The sequence below is a fragment of the Brachyistius frenatus genome, unplaced genomic scaffold (genome assembly GCF_029030835.1).
Source record: "Brachyistius frenatus isolate BFR_SWC_R1_liver_20210118 unplaced genomic scaffold, ASM2903083v1 Contig_8, whole genome shotgun sequence".
NCBI classification, from domain to species: Eukaryota; Metazoa; Chordata; class Actinopteri; family Embiotocidae; genus Brachyistius; species Brachyistius frenatus.
In genome coordinates, this window is record NW_027210607.1 from 69567 (window position 1) to 89781 (window position 20215).

The 20215-nt window shown below is 40.9% G+C and overlaps 1 protein-coding gene across 5 annotated transcripts in view; it reads left to right on the plus strand.

The window, feature by feature from the left end:
• The first annotated feature begins 2263 nt into the window (after window positions 1-2263).
• The window catches only part of LOC138615946 (stromal membrane-associated protein 1-like), a 121933-nt gene continuing 103981 nt past the window's right edge, over window positions 2264-20215 (plus strand). For all 5 annotated transcript variants that reach the window (XM_069689843.1, XM_069689844.1, XM_069689846.1 and 2 more), the window contains exon 1: window positions 2264-2543. In XM_069689843.1, coding sequence (XP_069545944.1) covers window positions 2426-2543 — 118 coding nt within the window. In that variant the 5' untranslated portion in view covers window positions 2264-2425. The remainder of the gene's footprint in view (window positions 2544-20215) is intronic.

The following is a 20215-nucleotide window of genomic DNA, read 5'->3' on the forward strand; positions in this document are numbered from 1 at the left end:
AACTGCCTTTTCCCTCTTCTGTGTTACAGTAGGTCGTATAGATAGTTGGGCAATTACACAAAATAACTTTGAGAATCAGACCTTCCATTACATGCAACTAAATAAAAAAAGTGCAGCTTTGTCTAGATGGGTTTAGAAAAAAAAAAAAAAGATCTGGAAAACTAAAGGTGTACTGCTCTGAGATTGTACATTCTGTGCAAATAGCATCGCAATCATTTGCAATGTGATGCTATTTTAAAGGGTAATTATTTGTATGAGCGCTGCACAGACATGTGAGGTTTATTAGGCAGTTGGTCGGTGCGTTTCTGCCCGTGCTCCGTAACACTTAAAACATGTAATAACTCTTATTTACAATATCAATCAGAAAAAAACAACACGAGAAGACACTGGGGTCTTTCCATTCAAGTCGATTCCAGAATTATTTTGTAAATTGTAAGATGCACATTGTGCCAAGTTCTATTTCTAATTTTTATGTTTCCAAAGGGCTCATTAACATCTACAGTATATGGGCGTGTTGGTGGAGTTCATTTCAACACATGGTGTTGAAGCGTTTAATCTATGTGTGCTTATAGAAACTGATCGTATATTTTAGGTGTAAAATATTTATCTGAACAGCCCTAATAGAAAAACACAAGAGTCTCCCATGTTCTCCACACGTTCACCACATGTTGAAACATATAACAACATAGGGAAAACATGTGGAAACGTTTACACATGGGCCTCACACAGGACACCAGGAGAATGTTCCAAAACACATGTTTCATATCTGCACAATCACGTGTGTCATGTGGTCACATCATGAAAACATGAGTTTTGCATGGTGAAAGTCACATGTTTTTTCCTGTAAAAGAGACAAATGTACTGAAGTAGGAGGTACAATATTAATATGAAGTAACATCCAGCGGAAACATTCAAGTAAAGTACAAGTAGCCAAACTCTAAATTGTACTTAAGTGCAGCACTTGAAGAGCTCTTTTCCCGTCGTTACTTTCCACCACTGAATTCAGACAGAACCATTTTTGTTTGATATGAGCTCGTGAGACCAACGATCTCTGAAGAACACACACTGATACACAACTACATGCTTGCACACACAAAAGACAGAAGCATAATAGCTTATTAATATATACAACCTATATATCTCTGTACACACACACTCTGCTTCCACAGTTCATTTGGCGTACAAAAGGAGGGAAATCCTCTGTTTAAATTTAGATTTGTTACGTGTTTGTGTAATGATAAAATAAATGCTTTTAAATAAGGGGACAACAAATACCGTTGAAGCAGGAAGATATCAGTCAATGTTGGCTGATTGCAGGTATGATGTATAACAAACGAATCATTGAAACCCAACAGAAGTAAATACCAGAAATAATAATCAGGAATTTAAATGTTGTCTCCTGTCATCATAGCTTTATATTTATGTCTTTATCTTCCTACATTTGAATCTTATTACAGTGAGAGTCAGTGGAAAGCCACGGCCAAAAGAAAATTGGGGATTTAGCTTTTGTCAAGTTTTCCTCAAAAGCTGTGGAACAAACTACCTGTTTGAAATCAGGGACGCTGCTCAGTTAAAAGAAAGCTCAACACATATCTCTGTACTTTAGTCTTTAGCCAGCTGCTCTCGAAGCTCTCTTACACTTTAAACTACCGCGCCTTTAAAATGCATATTGCTTATGTTATATTTGAACTCTATTTGTGTTTAATTTGATGTGTTCTTGTTCTCAGGACTGAAGACCTGTTTGCTGCTGCCTTTCTCTGAACCAGATTTGAGGATGTCTTAAACTGCACTGTAACTTTTATCCTCTTTTTTTAATTTTTTATAGCTTGCTTAATGTTTTAATGACTGTTTTTAATGTTTTAATCACCGTTCTTAATTGTTTTTAAATGTGCTTTTCTTTTGCCTCATGTTTTGATGCTTTTAATGGTTTCATTTGAAGCACTTTGAATTGCCTTGTTGTTAAAATGTGCTCTACAAATGCATTTAATCTGCTCTCATGCATCTAATTTCTTTTCTATATTTTTAAATGTTCCTTTATATCTGTTTTCATGTCAAACACTGCATGTAATTCTCCGGCTGTGAAGCACTTTGAGCTGCATTACTTGTATGAAAGGTGCTCAACAAATAGAGTTTGTAATGATTATAAACCGGATTGAAATTCCTTGTGTTTTTCTAAACTACTTGGTTGATTCGGAATCACGAGCCGCTGTAACATAAAATCCCCACAGTCCTTGAAAGCAGCAGGGATGCTGCTCTGGACCCCGACCACCCTGCTGGCAGGTTGCTGTCTGACGGAGCAGCGCAGCACCGTGCGGGTCGGTCCGTGGAGGACGTCCCACCCTGTCTGACACCAGCCCAGGACCGCGTGGGGTTTTATTTGAACGGCTCTTGCACCAGCGGGACGAAACTTCCAAACTTGGTCGAGATGACGACGCGGTCGGAGAGAGAAAAAGCGCAGAAACTGAACGAGCAGCACCAGGCCATCCTGTCTAAGCTGCTGAGAGAGGAGGACAACAAGTTCTGCGCTGACTGCGAGGCTAAAGGTGAGTCCGGCGGCCTCCCGCTGGGACGTCGGTGTCACACGTGTGTTTGTGTAAAGAGACGAAATGATGACAGCTAACGTGTCGCTAAAGCTAGCAACAGACTGCCTCGTCCTCCTGATGGAGTCTGTCCTCCTTCAGCCTCGTTTCAACACCGAGTCATCATGATCAAACGTTGATCTTTTTAGTTCTGCATGTTCGTGTTGCACAACGCAGACCGGGTCAAGCTGGAGCTCATTCAGCAAGAAATAGGAGAAATGGGAACAGTATTGAGCGACATTTGTTCACGAAACCGCAATAATAAACAACTTCCGCTAAGCGTTTTTCAAAGTAAAATCTAGCTTTTGCATTATATGGGTTTAATCCTCTAAAACAACAATAACAATAATGGAAGGCAGACTAATATAAATATAAATATATATATTCAGAAACAAAATTACATCTTAGTTTTACCAACACGGCTACGTTTTATTTCCTTCTGATATTTGCTCATAAATGAACACACATCAGACAAATGTCACACTGAGCAACGTGTGGACTTCATTGTGTAAGGGTTTCTATGCTTTATGAGAAAGAAAGAAAAACGGATGCAAACGGTTTTCCTTTTTTCGTGTATAAAAGCTTAAAAATGATATTTTATATTTATTGTATATTTTTATTTTCCTTTGTGTTTGCGCAAAATACTCGGCCGCGCTTTTACTTTGAAATTGAAGGGCTTGTAGTTCCGGTATAGCATTGCGTAAATGTGGTGAATTTGTGGCTCTTTTCGCCCGACAGTATCGATGTCACGTCCTTGACTGGATTATTTATGAGCGGAAAACGTGCGTGTTTCGTGTAGACAACATTACATTACAGGTGTAGTTCGCTCGCGAGACGCCTCGCGCAGAAGAACACGTCATCATCAGGTACTGGAGGTTGGTGCCGGCTGCAGACAACACCTTGCCCCTGGCACGCGATGCCATCGTGCGGGGCAAAACCACCCAACCAAAGTCCATTCAGAAAATTGAACGTTTAACATTCCCTTCCACAGAGTGTCAGACACAGTTTAATGGAAGAGTTTTCATAAAACCTTACGAACTGGCCCTCAATTCGGCATACATCCGCTGCATCAAACAGTTATGCATTTCACTCAGGGAAACTATGAAAATGGCATTGCCTTGACTAACTGAGCGGTATCAAGTACAAATGAAATAATAATCCAATAATGTTGTGCGCTGTTGATGAAGCATAACATGAATTCGAGTATTGCCTCAAGTGGAAGCATTCAAATTCCCAGTGTTTTGAGTGGAGTTTGAACGGCTCGTATCGGGGCTACCTATGACTGAGATTAAATGCCTTTTGCGTCATCACGGCGCCCGTGCTCCATCTGACCACCGCAATCTGTTGTATCACAACTCCCTTAGTCACGATTTGCTTATGCTTGCTGCTGATGCTGCTTTCTTTTTTCCAATTTCATTTTTTCTCATTATTTGTTTGTTTTTATCTGCGTCGTTGATGTTTATCTAGAAAGCCTTTCCTGATTGTGATCTGGGTGTTGTCTCCATCAGGCTCATCGTGGAGGTCAAATGCACCTGAATCCTAAATGAGCCTGTTTTTTGAGAGAAAAGTGGCTGTTGGTTTGCCACTTCAGCTGCGGCCGTATACAAATCCCTTCAGCAGCATTCCTCTCCTGCTGATTGCTGGCGTTATGCCACTCGTACATACAATGTGCCCAAAACCAATATTAAAGCCCGCTTTACACGTTACATCAGATAAAACTACACATTACTGAATATTACCAGACATCATAGTTATTATTCACCATAATTACATTGACAGAGTTTTATTATTGACGTTGACGTCCAGGTGTTCCCCAACTATGATCCGTCTTTGGATGGGCTGAAATAACAACGTATGTGTGCACGATAAGTAAAACTAGCTTATACTTTTACATTAAATTGCATCATTCATTTGTTGTCTTTCGCAGTCTTTAACAGCCACCAAAGCTGTCAACTGTTGTCAACAGTTGGAAATAGTTAATCAACAAATTTTGTTTTTTTAACACTATTCAATTATTTTGCTTATGTTTCATCAAGAGCCCCGAATAAGTCGTGCTTCTCGGTGTATATAGTCCATCTGCACACGCCATTTTATATCATTCGTATCCAGAGGCATTCACTCCGAAGGAGGCATATGAGGTGGTACACCTCCTTCGATACCTCCTTCGATTTTTGCTTTTGGCACATGGTATGTACAGGTGGAAAAGGAGCGGCATACCACCAGGGTTCACTACGGAGCTGTGGTTTACCGCTGCACCTGAAGTAGCCTACCAACAGCCACTTTTGGAGCGCTGCTGCCGGTCTGTTTGCAGAATGGCGTGCAGTCACCCTTTTATACCAAGTTATTATGAAGAACAAATACTTTATAGTAAATGAAAAACAAAAGCAAAATAGCTGACTCGAGCTTTTTTGCACATCACGCAGTCTTTTGGAGTTTTGCTCAGTTTTCTGGAGAAGTTGTCAGTTGATCTTGGATTTTCATTTCCTACTGTCCTCTTTTGTTTTTTTTCCACTTGTAAGTGGAATAAATTGTACGTGGGGCTGTTCTATATGACCACCTGTTGTCATGTGAAAGTCCACACGTGGGTCGCGTGCTAACGACTGAACCAGCAGCAGGAACGCTGTGAGATAACGGCTGAAAGCTTTGGGAACAACAAATAAGGTCGACCTTGCGTTGAGAGCTGTTTATCTCAGTCGTTGAACAGACGTCATCGGCCGAGGAAGACAGTCAAATGTAGTTAAAGGTTCTGAAAAAGCTAGTAAGTAGACCTTGAGTTCATTTTTTTTTTTTTTTTTGTCAAGCTACCGTTTCTAAGAACAAGAAAAGACTTTTCAAACACGACATCAAACTAATTTACATGATACGTTGACGTGGTTTGTTTTTGTGCACGCTGGTGGTTGTCGGGGTCTCAATCCTCTCTAACTCCTGGGAAACACGATTTTCTTTATTTTCTATTGTTCATTGTTATCAGCGTCGAGTCCTAAATAGCCAGAATGAATCATTAGTGGACATAAAAAAATGACCCAGTGACAAACGACACCGCTCTCCGTTATGTGCTGGTGTTTCGGTTTGAGTTTTTCCTTCAAGATGAGTTTCATAATGGCGACAATGATTTGATAATTTGCTGCTCTGCATTGTTAAATGTCAGCTGGTGTGTTTCTGCATGGAACGTCTGTGATAAGGTGTGTGTGTGTGTGTGTGTGTGTGTGTGTGTGTGTGTGTGTGTGTGTGTGTGTGTGTGTGTGTGTGTGTGTGTGTGTGTGTGTGTGTGTGTGTGTGTGTGTGTGTGTAAATCCAGCTTCAGTATTTTGTTTGTGTGCTCGTTGCTGAATGTAACTAATTACTGATTTACTTAAATGAGTAGGAATCACTTACATCAGTGGGTGTCCTTTGTTTAGAGGTTGTTGTTGTTTTGTCTCATCAGGCACATTTCTTATTCTGTTCTTTTTTTTTTTGAAGATGCCTGCCAGTGAAACCACATCTTTAACCCTGTTTAACGTGGTGTATTTTTTTTATGTTGGAAGACATATCGTGACTGAAATATGTCACCAGTGCCGTGACTGAGCGACGGGGGTGCGCTGCTGCAAACTTTTTGGTTTTTTTACACGTTAAGTGTTGCCTTCTGTGCGAGTTGACATACATCGGTAATTTCTTTACACTTTACATAAATGTCAGAAGATTCAAACAGCGTCGTGCTTCATCCTCCACGGCGGCTTGAAAAGCTCTGAGACACTTTAATGCTCCTTAAAATAAATTCTCACTACAATCAGCAAAATGTATCTTCACGAAATTGTGGCGCTCTGCTTTGCTGTTAGAATTGCATCCTTTCTTTGTATCACAAAATGTGTATCGCTGCATTCACAGTTGACACTGAGCAGCTCTCTCGTTCTGGTTTTGTGACTCCTTCCTTCTCTCGTCTCTCGAGTTGTCACATATTTATTTACTTGTTTATTTGTGTGTTCGTTTTGCGTTTTAGAGCAGAGACGTGAGATCCGATCACAAGCGGTTAACTCGAGACGCATGAATCTGCTTAGCTACAGGCGCCTCCCCGTTGGTGACCTCAAGCAAACTTATGATGCTAAAATACCCCTGAACTTTGAACTCTGACCTCGGAGCTGTTAACTCACGCAGGTGGGAGTCTGTTGCTCGCCCTCTTCTCTGTAGATGTAGATTAAAGGAAACTCCTGACATTTACTGCAACACATTAAGCGTCATTATTGTACCGAACACTTCCAAGCTTAAAACAGTTTTTTGTGGGCTTTTTGATGCGCACATATATTTTAATATATAGCACAGGTGACAGATATTTAAATATCCAAAGGGTGTCTTCAGCATCAGCCTCAGCAGCACAGACAATGGACGTGACAACGATCGTAATGTGTGTATTCAATGAGCGGTCACACGTGGTTGTAACGGCTCTTTGGTTGTTGCTATAGCGATCCAAGCAACGTTCAAGGACCCTTTTGGTGGTGTCCTGTTCTGCTTTCATGGCATCTGTTCGCTATGTAGTCCCGTGTAGTGTTCAATGGCTTGATGCTTTGTTGACCTTTGACCCCTTTCGAAACCAGAGACGGCAGCGACTTGGTTTGATTTGAGTTAAATTTCCACGTGTTGCCTGTGATAGGCTGTCGCGAGCTCACGAACCAGGAAGTCGGACACGGTTCATCTTCCAATAAAATGCCTGTCGTAACATAATACATGTATATGAACCTTGACAACAGTTGCTTACATCAAATACATGTTATAATCTTAGATAATCTGAAAAAGAAAGCAAAACATGCATATTTAAAACTTAAACCTAAAAAGTTATAAAACTGAACGAGCAGCTGACGTCACAGAACTTTACAAAGCTCTCATTGTTCACAAGTCTTTGTTAAAGTCAAGTCTTCACTCAGTTCATTTCCAGCTTCATGTTCTTCCCACAGAGATAAATGTCATCTAATGTTTCCTGTCGCTGCTGATTCATATTCAGACTATAAATGATCAGAACAGCTGATCATCCAAACAGTTTTTATTGAAGTGCATGAAAACTGATGTTCTGATTTGTTTTCTGCATCAGTCGGAAACTCTGCTGCCTGAAGCCCGTTTCCTCGTGTCAGTTATACAGCAGCATCCCGCCATGCACCCTCTGAGTCATACTGACTTTGTCACCGCTATTTTTACTCAAACAATATATAGATGATATGCCTCATAAAGCCAAAGTCTGAAAGAGCTGCAATCCTTTTATTTAGTGCGGAGTTTCAGAGAATTTGGGTTTTATACTGGAAGTTAGCGAGTGCAGAATGATGATTTATAGAAACCAGTTAACTGTAAAGAGATCATTCCCATTGATTTTAGTTGAAAGATCACAAAAGTAAAGTTAATATTTATTGAGTGCCACTTAGGTTAGCAGAAAGTAATAATATTAAGCAGAAACCACCTGATTTGTAACAACATCAAAACATTTTCTGTAAGTGACCATCAGTGATGAGTAGATCAGATCAACAAGTGAATAACAGTTAACATCAAATTATTAATAATATTTATGTGGAATTGATATTTTAAAGGGTGCAGTTTCCAAATTCAAAAGCAGAAGCTGAACATTTGATCATTTTATATCAAAACTGACATTTGAAAGATGTTTGAAATCCAAACCCTCTGTAATTTAACTTCAGCTCACATAATTAGGTTTTTAATACTTGTACAAACGTAGTGTGATGACTCCTTTTATCATCAAAATCTGATCCGTAACAATTGAGAAGTCCAGAGGATTCGGTTCATGTGAGCCAACAGGAAGTCAGCTGGAGGACAGTGAGCCACGTCGCTCCAGGGGCCACAAATCAGCCACGCATCATGAGGCCCACTTAAACATAGAAACTTTCAAAACTTTGAATCGACTTGTTATCACATCCAGCCTTTACGCATTTAGTTCATTTTTAAAAAGGGTCTTGGCAGCAGTTTGGCTGGACTGTAGAAGAGCGGCTGTTATAATGACAACTGTTGCTGATGAATGTAATTAGCTGTTGATGCTCAATGAATTCACAAATTTTCCCCCAAAAATGAAGCTGAAATGATTCAAACCGATGCCCGTAACATAAACCAGCGTGTTTGTTTACTTCGTTCCACGAGGAGGTCATTTTGAGAAGAAATGGGTATTTCAGGCTCTTTGTAGTTTTCAGGTCTTTATTTATTAGAAATTGTCACTTATATTCTCTCCCTTAATGTTACATCAGAGTTTGAACTGGAGCTGAAAGGATTAGTGCAGTGGTTCCCATACTGTGGTTGGAGTACCACTGATGGTCCACAGGAACCTTACTGAAAGGTCAAAAATGGTTTAAACAGTTGTCAAGTAATTTAATTTGTTATATCACAGTTATTACATGCATCACATTACAATGATGTAATAGTTAACAATCATGTAAATATTTTGGAGATACAGTGAACCCTGGTTTTTCGCGGGGGTTACGTTCCAAATAGAGACCGTGATAGGTGAAATCCGTGAAGTAGTAACCTTTATTTTTTTTACAATTATTATACAATGAAATACTCCATAATACATTGAAACCAAAGAACAAAACCTTTTTACAGGCCCAAGCATTTGTTTAACAAATAAAAGTACTGTATAAATGTTTTTTTTACAAATAACTACTGTACTGTAAAATAATAATTTTAATCATCAATACGAACTGAAGGCTTCAAATTGCTGAGATCGGCACCGCCCCACTGCGACCCGAGTCATTGGATTAGAACGGGAGGAAATGAAAAATGATTATGAAAACAAATACAAAGTACAGTAGGACAAATAGTGACTCGTGTATTTCACTGCTCTTCTGACTGAGCCGCTGCATCCTGACTCCGCTCTGCAGCGGTTCTTTCTTCTAAAGCCGGCGGTGCAGGTGTGGTTTTTCAAGAGAAGAACATAGTTATCGGTAGTTGTTGTCGCTCTTTTTTCTTCTGGGCAAAAAGATTCTTATAAACCGACATGCCACCATCGATTATTTTTAATTTGGCAAGCTGTTTTACGTACGTGTACATATTAAACCGCAACGTTATTGACAAACAGGTAGAGAAGAAGCGGAGAGACTGTTTAGCCAATCAGAATGCAGAACACAATGCACGATGCAAATCCGTGAAGCAGCGAGACCGTGAAAGGTGAACCGCGTTATAGCGAGGGGTCACTGTATAAGGTGATGTCCAATCACAGACTGAATACAAACGTGTTCGTAGCTTCCGGGTTTGAAAAATGGTTCCGATGCTGAAGTGCCTTAAACTGCAATACCACCAAGTGCCAGTAGAGGTCGGCTCCAAAAAGTCTCCTATTCAACTTCTCATGAAATTTGAAGTCAATTAATTTTTTCCCACAAGCTGTCATGGTTTTGCTAGCTATAGTTGCTCCTTCTTATTAAAATAACATTATATTAAATAAAATTATATTAGAATAGGCCTCAAAAAGGCATGTATGAACACATCCCATCCAGGATGTTTGTGACGTTCCTGCTGCTCTGTGGTTTTCATTTCTTCTTATACAAGTGTGACTAAGTGGCTAAAAAGGTAAAGTAAGGATGTATTTCTCTGCAACATACAAGAATGAAAACATTGATTTTGCCTGAAGCGGAGTCCAGATTGTTTTGTCAACTTTTTAAATCGACCGTCTTCTGGCCTGAATATGAAAAAAGTCTCCGCTGGATGCAGCGCAGCACAAAACCCAGCAGAGGCTGTGGATTAACGTTCATCGATTTTTAAAAGAAGCCTTCGCTCCGCGGCTGATTGACCACTCGGAGAACAGAGCTCTGCACCGATTGATCAGTTTGTTTTAGACCTTGGTGCGACCAGATACCATCTATCGAGCTGCCTGCTGCAGTTGGGGGTGTCGGGGTGTGTAGGTGTCGGGGTGGGGGGTGGGGGGGTGGCTACGACCGCTGCAGTGTGGTGACTCACCTGAGCCGCTCAGCTGTAATTCCATCCTCAATCCTGCCTTCTGTTTACACACACACACACACACACACACACACACACACACACACACACACACACACACACACACACACACACACACACACACACACACACACACTGCCCCACATTTCCTCCGTGTGTGTGTGTGACAGAGAGAGATGGAGTCCTTATTGATTGCAATTTCCATTTCCCCGTCCTCTCAGGCATCTCAGTCTGTCCACTACTTAAGAGTCAAGACTATAATTTTCACCTTTAGTTTTAACAATATCCTTTCACCAATGTGATTCAGATGCTACACACACACACACACACACACACACACACACACACACACACACACACACACACACACACACACACACACACACACACACACACACACACACACACACACACACACACACGGCCTGGCTGTGTGTCAGTAATATGATTTGTGGCGGGCGCTGCTCTGTGCTGGCACAGCAGATCTTGGCGAGCACCCGCGGGGCACTCAGCGCTTTGACGACCTGTCCTTGGTACCGCTCTTCTGCCCCACACATAAAATACTGGCACACACACACATGCACGCACGCACACACAATCCGATTTGGAACCAGAAGCTCACACACATTTGAAAGGTGTGAAGGGCAGGTTGGTTTTGCAGCATCCTGTTGGAGGAGTCAGACCTCGGGAGGCTGCAGCTTCAGGATTTAGTGCTTCAGCTTCACACAGTTACTGTTGGGGGACTTTTCTACTCATCTTTATAGATGTGAGAAATGCAATGCAAGATGAGTGTGGTTCTGTTTTCGGTGTTAAAGCATCTAAAGTAATATAACGGAGGGAGATGTTGCCTTTGTTGTTTTTTAGTTTCAGAAATTGTTGACTATAAATCATGCTTCAAAAAAGACCAAAACAAAGATGTGTATTACATCACTCTCTCAACAGCCATGAAGAGGCTTCAGTGTCAGTGACATCGCTCTGATATTCTGTCATTCATTCATTTTGACTAAAAAACAAACAAATATTTATTGCTAGATGACAGTAAGTAGGTGAAACAATTACAAAATGTTTAATTGTTTGAGTTTTTTTTTTTTTAACTTCTTCTAAACATCTTCTGAATCCAGCTTCATTAATGTCATCCAGTGCTGCTGTTCTGTTTTGTGTTTTGTACTCTTCTACAAAAACATTAAGAAACTTTTGTTCTTTGAACTAATAATGTCAGTGAAAAATGATTCAGTATCTATGCAGATGATGTGTGCAAATACTGATATGATTATGTTTAAAATTGTTCAAAATTCTTTTAAGTAAATGAGAACATTAGTTTATAATGACAGTGGTTGAGCTCATTGTTTGATCCAAAGTGTAAAGATGGTTCAAGTCAGTCCAACGATGTGGAATAAAACCTACGAGATTTCAGATTAATTTTAGGTTAAGGTTAAATTGAGCTAACATTTATTGGAGCGCTGAAGATGTTCAGATAAATATATTATATTATTGTCATTTCTATTATATAATAATAGTTAACTGAGTGAGAGTTTTTTTTTTTTTGCATTTTGGATGAAAAATGACTTTTAATGATTTATGTTGTATTTCATTTTTTTAAAAGTCCTGTCAATCTCTTTTACTTTCTGTGGCAGTTTTCCCTAAACCTGTTTATCCCTGCTGATGGTTGTAAATCCAAAGAGGATCACAAATATGTAGTTTTTATTCCGAGCAGCTAGAAACAGGAGAAAATGGTTCAGTTTAGTCCCACACACGCTGTCCAGCAGAAGGAGTCCAAATAAACAACAGTGTGTGTTTATGATAATGATGGAACATAGTGATCAACAGTTTTTGACAGCAACCAGCTGTGAATACATACAACTTTGGCCTATTAATTAGTTCATCTTTGGTTCGTGACATATAGAATAAAACCTGAATCTCCTTCACCACCTTTTATCACCAGCAGGTGGAATCATTTCTTCACTTTATTCATCCATCTGTGGTTTTTAGGTGGAGGTCGAAGTTCCATATATTTATTTCCTGTAGAAAAAAACCTATTGAGACAAACATCACGGCAAATTGTAGAGCTGATATTTTATTTCTGGTTTTGCTGCGTCCCCGGTGTACATCCCTCCGCCTGCTCTGGTCTTTATTACCTCTGATGATGTTTTTTTTTTTTTTTACCTTGTATCCATCTGTCCTGATTTACGGACCGTCGGCACCGTAATGTCCCTCCATTTGTCTGAGTCCAGACAATAAGAGGAGATGATGAGTTTTTATCTTCCTCTTGTTATTCTAAAGAGGAAACACAGCGTCTGTCCACTCCTCCTCTTCTTCCTCATCACTGACACTGAATCACTGTGGTGGGCCAGCAGGGGGCAGCACAGTGATTCTTTATTTCCCGCTCACGGTCTCCGCTTGTGGTTCTGCCTCCTCCCCCTCCTCCTCCTCCTCCTCCTCCTCCTCCTCCTCCTCTCACCGGCACCGGAGGTTCTGGCAGCCTCTCCGTGATTTACTAAGAGCGCATTTTATTAATGAGGAAATGGAGGTTGTTAACCTTCTTTAAAGGAGGATCTCGCTGAATTTCAGCTTATCTCAGCCGTGGCTCCATTCAGCCTTCATGCAGTGATATCAGCAGTTGTTTCTTGTTCCTAGAAGTAAAAAAGCAGCAGAATTAAAGTGGTTTCATACTGACAAACATTATTAAAGAATGTATTACAGCAAGATTCAAGCCTTCAAGGTGTTTTATAGGAGATTAGTTTGACAAAATGGTGCAGAGTGGAAAAGAAATGAAAAAGACGATTCCAATAAAAGAAGAGAAGAAGGTGGGAGGTGTTTGTCAGATGGAGTTCTGGTTACTACATTATGTTTAAAATTGTTCAAATACTTGGTTCAAAATACTTTTAAATAAATAATGACAGTGGTTGAGCTCATTGTTTGATCCAAAGTGTAAAGATGGTTCAAGTCAGTCCAACGATGTGGAATAAAACCTACAAGATTTCAGATTAATTTTAGGTTAAGGTTAAATTGAGCTAACATTTATTGGAGCGCTGAAGATGTTCAGATAAATATATTATATTATTGTCATTTCTATAATATAATAATAGATAACTGAGTGAGAGGTTTTTTTTTTTTTGCATTTTGGATGAAAAATGACTTTTAATGATTTATGTTGTATTTCATTTTTTTAAAAGTCCTGTCAATCTCTTTTACTTTCTGTGGCAGTTTTCCCTAAACCTGTTTATCCCTGCTGATGGTTGTAAATCCAAAGAGGATCACAAATATGTAGTTTTTATTCCGAGCAGCTAGAAACAGGAGAAAATGGTTCAGTTTAGTCCCACACACGCTGTCCAGCAGAAGGAGTCCAAATAAACAACAGTGTGTGTTTATGATAATGATGGAACATAGTAATCAACAGTTTTTGACAGCAACCAGCTGTGAATACATACAACTTTGGCCTATTAATTAGTTCATCTTTGGTTCGTGACATATAGAATAAAACCTGAATCTCCTTCACCACCTTTTATCACCAGCAGGTGGAATCATTTCTTCACTTTATTCATCCATCTGTGGTTTTTAGGTGGAGGTCGAAGTTCCATATATTTATTTCCTGTAGAAAAAAACCTATTGAGACAAACAGAGAGCTAGGGATAACTTAGCGGGAATCCCAGCAAATACATATATATATATATATATATATATATATATATATATATATATATATATACAGTGAACCCTCGTTTTTCGCGGGGGTTACGTTCCAAATAGAAACCGTGATAGGCGAAATCCGTGAAGTAGTAACCTTTATTTTACAATTGAAATAGATAGAACTGGACATTAAATATATCTACATTACATATAGTCGTAATGTGATTTCAATGCACGATGCAAATCCGTGAAGCAGCGAGACCGTGAAAGGTGAACCGCGTTATAGCGAGGGTTCACTATATATATATATATATATATATATATATATATATATAATTTGGAAACAGCAGATCAAGAAGTGTCAATCACCCAAGCGGCAACCAGCAGTGATGTCACCCGAACGGCCGTTATGAAGCCTCCAGTTCAGATTCTGTCCGTCACCATCTTTGCTAGTTCGGAGAAGGAAGTGACCATATTTGGAGGAGCTAGGGGAGGAGTCAGCAGTGGATCTGACTGATTGGATTGGAAACCTGATGACACTACGTCCCGCCCACCGATAGCTGTAACCTGACTGCACCACAGGCCTGTCAATCAAACAGACACGCCCCCCCAAAACAGGTCTTCTTGAATCTTCTTTTCTAATGAATGAGGGATTATTTTCAGATGGACCTCCAGAAAACTAAGAAGAAGGAGTGACTTTAGCTAACAACACCGAGATAACTGATGGACACATTTTATTCACTTTGGATTTGATGAGAGAAGTTGAATGGGAGTCTATGGAGCCGGAGGCTTTTTGGAGCCGACCTCTAGTGGCACTCGCTGGTATTGCAGCAGAAGGCACTTCTGCATCGGCCTAATTTTTCAGACCTGGAAGCTACGAACACTTTAATATCCGGTCTGTGGTTTTATATCCGGTCTGTGATTTTATATCCAGTCTGTGGTTTTATATCCAGTCTGTGGTTTTATATCCAGTCTGTGGTTTTATATCCGGTCTGTGGTTTTATATCCAGTCTGTGGTTTTATATCCAGTCTGTGGTTTTATATCCAGTCTGTGGTTTTATATCCAGTCTGTGGTTTTATATCCGGTCTGTGGTTTTATATCCGGTCTGTGGTTTTATATCCAGTCTGTAGTTTTATATCCAGTCTGTGGTTTTATATCCGGTCTGTGGTTTTATATCCGGTCTGTGGTTTTATATCCGGTCTGTGGTTTTATATCCAGTCTGTGGTTTTATATCCAGTCTGTGGTTTTATATCCAGTCTGTGGTTTTATATCCAGTCTGTGGCATCAGCGCTTGATCTCCGTGGAAGAGCGCTCCGTACCACACCTGACATCTGTGGTCACCGTCCCTACTTTACTGTCTCACACTTCCACGTGCACACACACACCCTTCAGTCGTTGTCCTGACTGTCCTCAGGTTGACAGTTGGGGCTTTAATTTCATGCTCGGCTGACTGCCCCCCCTCCCCCGTTGGAAAGTTCCGCTGTCACTCATCAAAGCTCCAGGGTGTGTGTGTGTGTGTGTGTGTGTGTGTGTGTGTGTGTGTGTGTGTGTGTGTGTGTGTGTGTGTGTGTGTGTGTCTGCGCGTCTCAGCTGGGAGGACTCGCTTTGTTGGTCTCAGGGTGTTTTTCTGTTTCTATGTGAAAATGCACCGTGTGTGTGTGTGTCGGAGTGTATTTTTTATGCATAATTACTGAAATGTGTGTGTGCCTGTGATGTCGTGTTTATATGGCATCTTTGTGTCTGCAAGTGGGCGTGGCTCTGTGTGTGGCCTCCTTTATGGCCGTCGGATTTACCTGCATGTAAGTGCTCAGTCGTGTGTGTGTGTGTGTGTGTGTGTGTGTGTGTGTGTGTGTGTGTGTGTGTGTGTGTGTGTGTGTGTGTGTGTGTGTGAGTTAGTGAGTTAGTGAGAGAGAAGAGCTAATTTGTGTCTAATCAGGTCAGCAGTCTACAAATTAGCACTGGTGTGTTTGTAATGTGTGTGTGTGTGTGTGTGTGTGTGTGTGTGTGTGTGTGTGTGTGTGTGTGTGTGTGTGTGTGGACTGCAGGGCTCATGTCTACAGAGACAACTCAATTCAGACGTCTATTTTGGTCCAGACTTCAGTGTAAAGATGAATCCACAACAAAACAGTAACTGAATGTGAGTTATTGGCACGAGACGCAGACGACAGGTACTAAAACGTGGTAACCGGCGCTGCTGCTTATCTATCTGATGCTCAGTTCATAGTCATAAGTCATAGAGACACATCTGATTTAAAACAGGCCATGCAGCCGACAGCAGCTCAAGAGATGCAGACCGGAGCAGTTGGTCAGGACTCATCCATCACAGTGGCCTTTAACTCTGCATAGCCTGTAAAACAACTACTGTTAAATTACACCTGCCACAAAAGTTTAACATGAATTCAATTCAGTTTTATTCATATCACGCCAAATCACAATACAGCTTAGTTCAGGGCACGTAACTTTAACCTGTCTCTACACAAGCTGCCATAAAGGACCCAAAACATCTATTTTGTTACTGCTGGTCCAGATTTGATCTTTCAGGGGAGCTGTTCCCTTGTTGTGGAACATCTCTGCCACAGACAACCACAGTTATTAGGAGTTGAAATTGAGTTAAATTCACCTTAGGTGAAAACATATTACAACTGCTCCACATTTGATCCTCATACCAACCTCAAATTGAACCTTTTAAATGAAGTGACTCTGTTTCCAAACAAAGACGGGAGTGCAGTGAGATATTGGGATGAAGCAGCGAGCCTGATAACACGTGTACAAATATGTAAATCCACAGCTTACTTAAAGTTGGCCAGCAATCAGATTTTGCTGCAAGTCTGTAGCATATTTTTATACCCAGATGGGCAAATAACTGTTTATTATGTAATATTAGTATATATTTTGTTATGTAAGTAATATTTAGAGCAGAATCCAGAATGTTTTTTTGTGGTCAGAAGATCTAGATTGATGACACAGATGTGTTTTTGTCTGTGTGTGTGATTATCATTATCAGAACAACCCAATAGTCAGTTGAGGAAACAGGCTCCACTGGTGGTTAGTTGGAGGAGATAAGGGGGAGGGGCCATTTGAATAACAGTCAAGTGGTTCCCTGCGAATATCAAATTGTACTTTTTCTTGAAATGCACATTATGGCCACTGAGAGATGAATTAAAGAACGTTTATTAAGATCTGAGAAATAGTGAACGGTCGCTTTTTGTTTGTCAAATCTCCTTGTGGGGTCGTCCCGGTTAGCGGTGGTTAGCGGTGTTGAGAGGTGGTTAGCGGTGGTTAGCGGTGGTCAGCGACCCCAACTCACAACTCTAAAGTCTTGGTACCAGATACCGCAGGACACATTTAGAAGCTTGTGGAGTCCATGTCTACTGGTTTGTTTGATTTTAAGTTTGACTTTAAATGGCTATAGTTTGGACAAACGAGACAAAAGGCATAATGAATGATCGTTGCGTTTTCTCCTGCCACAGCAAAACCTATAAAACCATTGAAAGTACCAAATAATTGGCATCTGCTCGTGTTAATTAGGTTTTACTGAAACCTGAATCCCCATTTACAAGAACTTTCTGAAATCAAAGTGGGGACTAATCAGATACACTAAGTGACTCAGAGGTTCAGCTGGTCATCATCCACAGACACTGTTTAGAGTATCAAAAAGCATCAGTGCAGGCTGCTCAGTTTAGCATTTAGAGTATCAGATATTCACTTTTTTTGCAAAGTTGATTTTCTTAACAGAAATACTAGAGGACCAGAGGATAATAAGTGCTCATTTGGAAAGTTACTCTCAAGAAAACTTCGGTGTAATGTCCTGCAGTGCACTGAAAATTGATTTCCAGCCTCTGCCTGCATGCATAAAGAATATGTGGGAATACACATCTGCACTTTGTATGCCACTGTATGTAAATGAGAACCGAGCTGGGGCCGCTTCATGCATTCATTTTGGAATATTTTTGAGAAGTTAGAGAGAGCGGACCGATGTGCAGTCCAATAGATACCGACAGATATCCAGCAGATAGAGTCCAGCTTACAATGGCTGAGCTGCTTGATTTAGGCTTAACACTCAGTCATCCCTGCCTTAATGCTCCTTTAGGCCGTCTAGTGCATTAGTGCCACTGCATTAACAACACTGATGCTCTTACCCGAGACCAGGCGAGCCCACTGGACGGCACTCGCTCCCTCCTCTGCCATTCAGCCGGCACTGCCGCGCTGCCGTTACGTAGCCCGGATCCATAAAGAAGTTGAGCCTTTGCACTTACTGTGTTGAAAGTCGCTTTCAATCCTCGCACTGACAGAGAGTAAGCTCCGTGGACCGGAGAGGGACGGAGCCAACGATGACGCGGAGGGGCCGTCGCCACGAGCCCATTAAAATGATTTGACTGTCATTACTGCGCCATCTCCCATTCATCCCCGTGGAGATTTGGCTGAGTTCGGCATGTTTTGTGGCACTTTAGACATGTTGGCTGAGGCATTCGAAGACAGATTTCTATGGGGAGCTTTTAACCTGAGTTCACTCAAAGAGGATGTTTTAAAGAGTTTCCCCGAGTTTGTTAGAGTGTGTTAATATTCTGGATTTCAGTGAGTTTAACTTTCCTTCACGTATGTCAAAGTGCTGTGGCTCAATTTGCATACTTCTGTTCAGACTCTTATGTGAATTCGTGTCGTGTCTCAGATCGCCGTCCTGCACTTACCAGAAAATAACAAACATTTGAATGCATCACTTGCCGACATATCTGCTGACTTTGTTTAGTTACTTTACCTAAAAACGAAGCTGTTTTTTGGTGCCCACTGTTTCACGCTCACAATAAACTCACTGATGGTTTCTATCCAACAGTATTATAGTGCCACCGCGGTTTGAAATCACTTCTGAGGTCCCTCCTTTTCTGTTGAACATGAAAAGTTTTACACTCAGTTTGTGGACCTGTATGAGTGAACAATCCTGGTGCTAATACTGCGCTGCATGTTTCCATACTTAATGCACTGAAAATAACAAGCACACAAGTTTCCCGTCTGAGCCAGAGCGCCGACTGGATTCTCCAACAGTGACTGAAACACCCTTTTATTTGTGAGATTGACAGAAACTGCGTCTGACAATTTTTCAACTCTTCTGAGAAGAAAAATCCGATGATCACCCGTTTTGGTTTGTGGAGGTGTGAAAGTCAGGCAGGTCTTTACAAAGCTGCTCCTTTCTTTCTTTTTCATCATGAGAAAGTGTCTGAAGATCTGTAGAGACTTCCAACAGGCTACGATGGCAGGCTTTTTGTCAGTCTTTGAATTGTGAACAGGTGAAGAATCCTTTACCTTCAGACACGCTGTATGTGCTCCGTTGTTTGAGGCATGCTGAGGATGCTTCTGCTGTCCTGCAGTCAATTCAGAGGCTTTTCCACTCTGATGAGAGCAGGAGGACCTGTGGGGCAGCAGCTCTGTTACCACATCTGTCTGGCAGTGTTAAAAACAGTAGGTGTCTGAGTTCAGACAGAAGTAAACAAAACCAGAATCGGATTTCTGTCTGGTAATCTGCTGAAATATAATATTTTAGTTTTTACATGCTCTAGCCTGCTAATTGAGCTGAAATGAGAACCTTAAGGCATTTAAAGTCACATTTCATTATCCATGTAGAATGAATGAAGAAAGAGCATTGTTCTTATATGTTGGTGATTACAAAGGAGACACATCTGAATATATTAATTTGGTAAAAAGCTGCACAGTAAGGCCATCTCTCTACATGTAGACAGGATCCATTCACTTACGCGTTCAAACTCTGAGCCTTGTTTTTGATTGGTTCTCTCGTTTAAATTTGTACCGCCTCTCGACCGCCAATCACATTATTGTGCATTTCACTAGTTTCTAAACCATACTTGGGGTTTGGCGAACAGCCAGTTCTTTAGATGGTCCGTTAGCTCGCCAGGGGAAAGGTCAGAGAGTATTTTGAAGATACTGAATGCCGTCTCGGAAGTAAATCTGCAGGACTCTGGTTCAGACAGTTGCTTGTGGAATAATTCCAAATTTCCCTCGCTCCTCTCAACAGAGATCGCACGATTGTGTGTCAACAAGAATCAAAGTCTCGTCTTTGTCTGCCTGGAGGTTCCTCACT